This window comes from Argiope bruennichi, chromosome 4 (assembly GCF_947563725.1).
Source record: "Argiope bruennichi chromosome 4, qqArgBrue1.1, whole genome shotgun sequence".
NCBI lineage: Eukaryota > Metazoa > Arthropoda > Arachnida > Araneae > Araneidae > Argiope > Argiope bruennichi.
In genome coordinates, this window is record NC_079154.1 from 50,503,627 (window position 1) to 50,514,184 (window position 10,558).

Consider the following 10,558-nt stretch of genomic DNA (forward strand, 5'->3'; position numbering starts at 1 on the left):
ACTGGTTCGCCAACCTTTCACCGATTATTTATTATGTCTAACTATAACTTTAGAATAATAACTTTAGAATAAACTAAATAAGGTTTCGCTAATGATCCATTCTTTTATCTCTTAATTCTCCTTTGTTGTTTTCAGAATAAAATATCTGTGGAAGAGAAACCATAAAAGTAGTGTAATTCTCATTTGAGAATTTTTTATCTCATACTTACAAATTCAAAATGATTTCAGAAATTAATGAAATATATTAGCTGTTATAATTTTGCTTTGATTTAAAGAAATGTATAAATATATTATTCTGGACACTTTTGGCAACTATCTTGTTTAGCTATTGATTGTTCTGGTTTTTCAGTTATTAATATGGAATATATTTATTTAAAATTTCACATTTTTATTTGATAAAACTAACAAATATGATTTTATTGAGAATAAATCTATTACAAATTACAATGCACATAATTTGTTTTAAAAAAATGTTTATGCTATAAAATGAAAAAAAAAAAAATACCTGCATTGAATTAAAGAACAATTTTTTTACTGTAATTTTAACATTGGTAAAAGCACCAAAGTGAATGGTTTGAGAAACTATGAAATTTGTTTGGATATAAAAAAATTGCTTCTATATGTGCACCAAATTAAATTTTTAAATAATACTAAAATTAGAGGAAGAAGTTTGAATTGAATTGAAAAAATTTATTACTAAAATATTTTTTTGTTTTTGTTTTAAATAGTATAAAACCTTTTTTTATGAGATAAAATTTCCGGCAAGAATTAAAGCTTAAAATCATCAGAAACCTGTTTAATTTTTAATAAACTAATATTTTAATTTTTTTAGAGTTTTAAAAGCTGGCAATAGCCTTTCTCTTATCACTGTGTTAAATTTAATCAAGAACGGGAAACGGGTCGATATGTATTAAGAAAAACGCAAACATTCATCATTATATTAAACATAGCATTAAAAATTATTATTTTAACAAACCTATCGTGAGGAATATAAAATATCTTATTAAATGAATAATTAATTTACAAGATGCTGTGGAACTTCGATTACTGTCGCCTTTCGGACCAGGGCTATGAAATTTCTTTATACACTTGCACAGTAGCATGATTACATTGCTCATTCGGAACGAAAATGGAAGTAACGAAAATGAATAATGCATACATATTGTAATTTTTAAAAAAAGACCAATATAAATTTTAATATGAGAGTAGTAATGTGCAGAAATATGTTGTATTGCCACAAACTGATGTTATTTGAAAATAACTTTTCATCACCTCCCATCTATTTGATGATATTTTGTTTTAGACTGACTGGTAACATGAACTAATGATTAAGCGAAGATTTATAATGTTAAAAACTAACCGCTTTTGGTGACTATTAGTATGTTTACTTTCAATTAACAGCATTATGCGCGGATTTATATTTATGATAATTTTTTTAACCTCATTTTCTTATTTTTCATGAAAATAACATAGAATTTTTCTTATTTAGTTTTGAACAATGAAAGAAAATCGCGCATTTAAATATTAAATGAAACAATGAAAGCAGTTTGAATTTTTGGTCAGCAATAAAATCTGTTGCTGAAAATAACGCAAAAAATAATTTTTAGAAAATCGCTAAAATTTAGGAAAAATTTGTTTAACAATTAAATTACCATCGTTAAAAAAGAAGACTATTTTCTAAATTTTTAAATGGTGCATATATGTGTTTTTATAAATGTATTTTCGTGAATTATTGCGGGGAAATGACAGAATTTTGATTAACTTTTAATCAATTAAAATTATTAAAAAATCATTGAGAAGTCCACATTCTTATTTTTCAAAGCATATCCATGCCAAATATGGAAGCTTTAGATTTAATGGTCTATCTTAGTACAATATACAAACCCTCAGGGGGGGGGCACCTCGAAATGAGGATGAGATGCTTCCGGCATGGTGGTTGGATCTCGCCACCCTGGAGGGTACACTAATAGGTGGGGGATCTGACTCCTCCCATCGATGACGGGACGTACTTCCTTCGGGGAGGGTTGTACCGTGGCCGGTGACGGCCCTTAGGACTCAACCACAGTTCCCGTCAATGTTGCTGTTGCGGCGGTCCGGTCATTCAGTTTTTTGGTTTAAATCCGTGTGCCTTCGTGGCGGGTCGGAGAGTTAGATGGTTGACTTACACAGACATTCATCTTTATTATTAATAGCGATAAGTAATTAATTTTACTTTAACTTTTAATATTGAATTTAATAATCCAATGCCTGGCAATTGTCTATCTACGTATTCGGATATTTGCACTCGTAATACATACGTATACAAGAATTAAACATTTTATATCATTTATTAAAATTTTTGCCATTCTTTTGTATCTAATGACATACGTAAATTCTAAAAATAAAAATAAGTATATTTAAATTATTATATCTCTTTATCTTTTCTATCTTATTTATATCTGTACATTCAATTAGATTTGCCTTTTCAAAGATATTCGAATTACAAAAATTGTGCGCATTTTACTGGATCCAAGAATTGAAACAGTTGGAAAAAAATATACTTTATGTAATATTATAATCAATTTTATTCAGAATATTTTCTCTTTCATTTCACTGTCTTACAGTTTATGATACCTTAAATGCTTTTTGTAACCTTGAGTTTCACCTAAGGAGGAAAAAAATGCAACATTTGATCTCAAGGTCAAGGCTGACCTTTCTTTAGAGGCTGCTACTTGATGAAATTACATGCTCACTTTTCAACAGGTAAAGCGGCCTTCTAGAATATCGTGTTACTTCCCATTATTAAGCCTTTCATTTTATTCTTCAAATGACAAATGATAATTCATATAGAGTGAAATGTGGAAAAAGATCTGATTAAAGAAGAATTCGAGTCTTATACCATTTCTGACTGGTATTGTAATGAAAATTTATAAACTTCAAGCATTTGTAGCATTTCTAATTTACAATTTAATTATCATGAAATCATGTAACTAATGTATACTTTTTTTTTTTGGAGATTTTTTAAAGTTTATATTTTAAATTGTTTCAAGAAGTAGCTAATATTTTGCATTATCATTCAAATGTATTAGAATTCTGGCTTAATAGATTGTTCCATATATGAGGATTTCATACTTTAAAACATGACAAACTTTGTTTCCTTCCAAAGTAATAAAAAAAAAAAAAAATAAAAAAAAAAAAAAAAAATTAAATCCTTCTTTCATTTTGCGACTCAGGCAGAAATAATATGCGTTATTTATTTATTTATCGTGATAAGATTATAAATAATCATTGTTTTTCTCATTGCTTATCATTCTCTATTTATTTTTAATGCATACGTTGAAAAGAAATAGATCTATGCAACAATTCCACTATCTCGGTTGCGAATATCTACACAGATACGAATATTTGTTCCTTGTATATAATGATAAATATATTATAAGGTATTAAACCCCAATATTAGATGCACTTATGAATTGAAGTAGAGAGGGAAAAAAAAAACCCCGACGGGAATGAATTTCCCTAAAACTCTCTCGCATACATTCCAATGAAATCTTATTACCCCTCCCCACCCACCCACACACAGACACACTCATAAAATTACGAACATTTGTTAAATCCGCGAATTCCTTGCATGACATGGGCGATTAATAATGAAAAAATATTGATATTTGGCGTGAATCTAGCATTTTTACTCAATCTGTCGTGTGATCTTTGGCGTTTAATGTCTGATACGCGCTTAATACACAAGTACCCGAAAATCAGATTTCTATTGTGGACGTTTATTTATTTATTTATTTTTGATTGATAGAAATCAAAATTTTATATGCAATTACAATTTTAGTCACTCATTGACCAAATAGAATTTATTTAAATCATTACGTCTGTGAGTTATTGCGTTTACATCCATATGAAACTACAAACCGACAGATGTCCAAACTTTTGACAGATTTATTAGTGATGCCAAACCTATATACTAAATTTTATTCTTTATATTTTGTAGTTATTGCATTTACTTATACTCGGGCAATCAAACAAATTTCCTTTGAATGAATTTCATCCGAAATTTGGTAAGACATCTGCAAATGTAGCGATAAATTTATATATCAAATTTCATCGGTTTAACTCAAAGAGTTTTTGAGTTATAACAGACGGAAAAACAGACATAATTCCAAAAATGCATCACCCCCCCCCCACTCAGGGAGGTGAGAAAGGCGCAGATTCGTCAAAATGCAAACGTTAGAATTTTTTGTCGATTACAATTCTTTCTCTTTGTGCAACATACAAGACAATAACAATAATTAAAAATGATTCTAATATCTAATCTAAAATATCATAAATATTAACGTTTTGGGATTGATTCGCATATCTTAATATTATTTTAACTATTTACTTTTAATTATCCTAATAATATGTTCGCGAAAATATGTATCATATCATTGCGATACTAGTGTGTATCAACGCAATTATTAAAGCAATGAAGAATATTGGTGCAAATGAAATATTTTTGTAAAAATTATGAAAATGAAAGAGAAAAATCGCATGGAAATAAAATAGACATAATTAAAAAGGCAACCTTTAACGTGATAATATTTATAGGTTGGCATATTATCTGTAAATAATGATATGCATGATGAAATATGATGATGAACCTGTCTCAATATTTTACAGGGTCCTGAGGCTACCATACTTTGCAGATATTTACTTGTTGGATGATAAGTACTAACTACGAAAGGGTCTACCAAAATTTTAACTACAAATTTATTGTAATTTTAAGGCTTTTTCAAAAACCTTCTAAGCATATCATCCTCCAAAAATCATTTTTATGCCATTTAAAATTAGCTTATCAATTATATCAGTTTTCTTATCATATAATTTTTTTCTCTAATTTTAATAAATTAATTAATAAACTATTTTTAAGTACATTTTTTACAGTACTTTTCATTGTTTTAGTATTCACGATGATACACAAGTACTTTGTTGACTATGATATTAAATAATTGTGTGTGTGTGCGCACGGGCATAATAATTGATATAATTAAGAGTAAACGTTTAAAATTATAATAGAAACAGACGATCCGATTCCAAAATATTATCGTGCTTCGATGTTTCGAAATAAAGGTTCTAAGCTTTTTTTTTACTTTTTAAAATGGCGCAAAAACGGTTTTTGTGCACAAATGTTAAGGAAAAATATTAAAAGTTTAATTAACTTTTAATAAAAAATTAATTAATTAAAATTTTCTGAAATTTCATCTTAGGGAACAATTATTTATTACCCAAGAAGTAATTAATACCAAATTTGTTGATCCAGGATGATCTTTTAAAGCATTTTGAAGTTGTTTTTTTTTAAATTATCATATAATTTTAACATGTAAAAAAAAATTCTGATTAATTAAAATTGAATATTTATTTTGAGTTGACAAACTGAACTGATGACTGTAAGTTAATTATTTTCATCTGGAACACGGACATCTACAAATGATAATAGACGTAGTTTGAATTAGTCAAAATATTCTTTAAAGGATTTGATGAAATCCGCTATGGATAGCGCCTAATTGCAGTGAAGATTTTTGATGTTGAATAAACACAGGGATAGGCAAGATTTGTGTCTTTCATCGACATTTCTGATAGAAAATGTCACTGCATTGGAAAAACACTTTCAACTGTTTTCTACTTCATTGGTCTAATACATGAATGGCTTTGAGCTTCATACTTCAAATTTGATAGAAATATACAAATTTGCTGTAATGGCCATATGTCAAATTTAATCCGTCTAGCTCAAAGACGTTTATAGAGTTATAGTGCTCATATACATATAATTCTAAAAATATGTTTTTAGGACTTGGAGAGTTCTGGAATATAGAAAGTGGTCGAAATCTCGAATTTTTTGAAGATTACAATATTTTCTCTTTGTTTATTTCGTGTACATGAAAACAATAAAATGGTTTGGAATTGGCTTTATCATCTGATAATATTATCAGTTCACAAATTATCGCATCTTTGTTAGTTTATATTGTGTAGCATGTGCTAAATATAATGTAAAATTCATTTGCAACTCTAATATTGAAACAGGTACAGTGCCCCTTTAAAATCCAGTAAACTCTTTGATATGTCAGAGAGCATTTTCTTACCCATATATACTCAGTTTCAAGACACATGGAGAAAGAGGACTGGAAATGAGAATTGCACATATAAACATGTATTTTAATATGCAAAATAAATGAACTTTCTTCTTATTGTGGCACGAGTTAGAAAAAAGTAAATTTTGCTTTTGAGGATATCTAATTCACATCTAGACAGCAGATGGCACACACAATAGCTTTTTTGATGTGCATGTTGATGAGTTGAGTCCGAAAATTTGATTTTAATCCTATTGAAAATGTAGATGAACAAAGTTTTATGCTATTGTATGAATATTTAAACTGGATTATGCAATCAAAGCAATTGCAACCTTTTGGGTTCATAATTGAAATGCTATTTATAATTGCATGTAGTTGTGCCTAATGACTCCAATTTCAATTAAATGCACAATGTTCCGGATTCTTTTCTTCCTTTTATAAAACTTTACAGAAAGCAATGGATTTTGAAGTTTGTTTCCTTATGCCCCAATTACTGATATTCTTTTGCATGGGACACGACAGCTGAAACATACCAGCTGTTACAAATGTACAATTACTATGGAGCCATCTTTTTAAATTCATATTAATGTTAAAGCAAAAGGTATCTCATCTCACATTCTACTTTGAACTTGCATTTCAGAGCTATTTTTTTTTTTTTTTTTTTTTTAATACAGAACATGTTTCTAAATGCATAAATTTATTTTTATTTGATATTTATCAAAATAAGTTGGGCAAATATTTTAAAATCGATTGTGAGTTAGATAAAGGAAAAAGGACATGGTATCACTGCACAATCCAAAACAACATAAATTAGATGTTACATGATATGCGAATTAATTCAAAGAAAATTGTTGGTGATAATTTTGTAAGCATGCAGAAATATTCAAAAAGAAAAAAAGCATTTACATTAATCAGAGTTATCATTAGGCATAGAAAATTAAAGGGCTAAATTAGTACACATTTAAACAGTCAAATGGATTACACTAGCATACTCATGCAAATATTTTAGAAAAATAATATACAATTATTTTTTTTCAAAATATACCTATTTCATGTACTTATATTCATTCTATGCAAGAAAATTAAAAATGTCAAATTACTATAAAATTAAACAAATTTTTTGGTGCACGAAGAAAAACAATGAATTCAAATGAACACACTGATTACAAATAAAACTTCAGTTTTAAAGACAGTAAAATGCTAATAACGAAAAAAAAAAATTTCTCCAAGAAATGTATTTAATTATTGATTTACAACAGCAAACAAATTGATACAATGGAAAGGAAAAGAGAGAGAACAACCATCATACTAAAATAATTTATCTATATATTAGACTAGAATTTTATTTTGGATCGATTTAAACATTTATTATTGAAAAAAATTTAAATAAATATCACATTGTGCTAAAAATGCTTTTTATTTAAATTTTTCAAAGTATTTTTAAGATGCTTTACACAATACTATTTTAATGGGCAAATGAGAAAGTTTAGTTTAGTTAGTGTTCTATTTTAAAACAATATGCTCTACTGCAGGATCAATTCATCAGATATTAATACCTTACCAGCTTAAAAACTTTTAATTCTGTGAATTTATTGTACATGAAGGAATTCTGATGGAAGGAGGTCTCAAACTCAAGACCTTTCATTTTAAAACAGGAACTCTACCACCAGGTCAACAAATGAGACACACACAATATATTAAAAATTTAATGAGAGGAAATTATTTCAACGTTTTAGAATATCAATCAGTAAATATCATTGGTAACAATACAAATAAAAAACGCTTTAATACTTCATTTATTTTTGAGCTTTTAATTACAAGTCAAAAACTATTTAAACATAGTTACAGTAAAATTATGGTATCTTACTATGAAGATTCAAGCTTATAAAATATTTCAAAAATGCATTTCAATCAAAACATATCAAATTAGAGTCTGATTAAACTCTGTCACAAAAAACACTTCAAAAAAAAAAACAGAAAGAAACTGTAGAATAAAATGTCATTTTTAATATAATTCTGTATACATTATTAAAATATAAATTATAGGAACTACAAATTCAAATTAATTATTATCATGAATTTAATGCATTACTAATATTTAATTCAAAACTTGTCAACTTAATTAAAGAATTTTATTTTTAATTTCAAAACAAAACAATATTCTGTATTATTTTGCACATTTTTATAACTGCAGTTACAAGTTTGTCAAAAGAAAATTAAGTGAACAAAATAAATGCATAGTACATTCATAAAAGATGTACATCGTCTGCATGAAGATCTAAAACATCATCTTTGGACAGTATATATATATGTATTAATCTCCAAGTTTCTTTGTCATAATTTATAGTTTTATCATCACATATGAGTTTAGATTCTTTTGTTATTAATCCATAAAACTTCAAAATAGACTACTAGTAGTTGAAATTGTTTGGTTAAAAAATATATTACTACACTGCTTTAAAAGATTTATATATTCTAAATGCACAGAATGCAACAGCTAGCAATGTTATAGCAGTATGTAACACTATCCTGCGGGTGTCATCTTTTCGTACCAAAACTACAGGAGATGATGAAGAAGTTAGTGCTGCCAGTGGCATCTTTTCAATATTCCTAGGATCAGTTTCTACTTGGTATTTACAACAAGGATCACTTTGCCATGAGACAGCATACAATCCAGCGCAAAAAAAGCTAATTCCACTCAAAGGAAAGCTGATGTATATTTTATCTGGCCACACTAAGCTTGAAAGAATGGAGCCAAAACCAGTGAGAACTGCAGTTTTGTGAAGACCATTTCCAACCGAGATCCAACGGGCAGTTTCTTCTCCAAGTTTGGTAGGTTCTATGACAATATATGTGTTTTTAGTTTCCAGAGCTCTTTCCAATTCATTTTCAAAGGCTTCATGTGCATTTTCTCCATCATAAATCTCTCGAATGATTGCCAAGTCCAAATTCTTTAAGATGTCTCTGAAAGGAAACAACAAATGCTTATAAAAAAGCAAGATACAAAAAGGCAATTTTTTAAATTTTTTCTTAAATTATCTTCACAGTGAAACAATTGGGCCTCATTTTTTTTTTTTTTATTACTATGTTCAATGTTTTGAAACAGCAGAAAATAATAGTTCAAAACTAATAAATTTGGATATATATATATTTACCAAGGCACAAAATTATACTTTAGTAAAAACAAATAAATATAAAAAGTAATACTGCTCTTATAACAAAATAATCAATTTTTTTAAATATGTAGCATACATATTAAATGATATACTGTAATAAAAACAAATAAATATAAAAACTGATACTGTTCTTAAAACAACACAAAAAATAATTTTTTTAATGTTGCATACATATAAAATAATTTTTCTTAGGAAGTCCAAGAAAAATGCATCTTTAAATTTTCCATTCATTTAGCTATAGTATCTTAAGACAATATAAACAACTGCTGGTTCACTAATGGAATAGTAACAATTTCCAATTCAATTTACATTTCTAAAATTATGATTATCAAATGGAGAGAGAGAGAGACAGAGCTTAAAATTTATGAACACATTAATTAAAAGAAAATAATAATGCTTCATAAGTTTGCAATTATTTCAAAAATTATATTAATCAGCCTCTCTGAAGAATGCTAAAGTTTACATGCTAAGAAGTCTAAGTAAAAAATAGTAAAAACAAGAATGAAACATACTTTGAAAGGATATATGAACTAAAAAAGGGCATTTTCTTTTTACAAATCAAATGGGAGCAAGTCAATTATTTTATGAGAATGCACTTTTTAGGCGTAAAAAAGAAGAAGTTTCACTTCATAAACGATAACATAATTTCATTTACTGATGAAGCAAGTATAAAAGCTTTATGGTGTCTAAGAACGCATACAATTTCGTCGATGTTATTATCATCACTGAATAATGCAGTTTCAAAAAATATAAAGTCAGATATAAAATGATTGGGAAACATAAGATTTTAATTTTAGTCAAACTGTCACAATTAATTTATAACTGTTGAGGGGTGCTAAACATTACTTTAACATTGTACGATATTCTTTATGAGTTTAGATATCAAAATTCAATTAATAAATTAAAAAAAACTTTGATTTTGCTTAGAAAAATTTATTCAAATAGTTCACGAATATTTTTAATGGAAATAGAAAATATTATTTGCTACTAATGGTTAACACACGAGCATAACTAACTACGGACGTTTTAAGGACAAAACATCACGGACAGAGAATCATTACACATATGGGAAGAAACAAATCGCATATAAATGCAGTAACAATCAAAACTTCTAGAAACAATCTGTTTTACCTATCTGAGGCATCATATTCATCCATATTTTAAGTAAAAGCTTTGTTTTGCAAACAACGAAAGACAACTTTTGATCATATGTCAACAACAAGAAAAAAAGTTTAATCTGATTCGTTATTGTTTTTTTTTTGCATCTTTGCCAGATGTAGCATTGGA

General features: G+C 27.5%; 1 protein-coding gene across 1 annotated transcript; it reads right to left on the reverse strand.

The window, feature by feature from the left end:
• Nucleotides 1-8,110: 8,110 nt before the first annotated feature.
• On the reverse strand, nucleotides 8,111-10,535 carry LOC129967162 (transmembrane protein 11, mitochondrial-like). The gene is made up of 2 exons (XM_056081858.1): nucleotides 10,403-10,535; nucleotides 8,111-9,059 (listed from the first exon to the last, which is right to left on the reverse strand). Exons 1-2 carry the CDS (start codon nucleotides 10,426-10,428, stop codon nucleotides 8,543-8,545), a joined length of 543 nt encoding a protein of 180 aa, XP_055937833.1. The 5' UTR covers nucleotides 10,429-10,535; the 3' UTR covers nucleotides 8,111-8,542.
• Nucleotides 10,536-10,558: the final 23 nt, after the last annotated feature.

Coding starts and splice junctions, on each gene's coding strand:
- LOC129967162 (XM_056081858.1), bottom strand. CDS start 10,428: ATGGATGAATATGATGCCTCAGATAG. Junction 9,060..10,402: donor GAATATGATGCCTCAGATAG/GTAAAACAGATT, acceptor GTTTCCTTTCAG/AGACATCTTAAAGAATTTGG.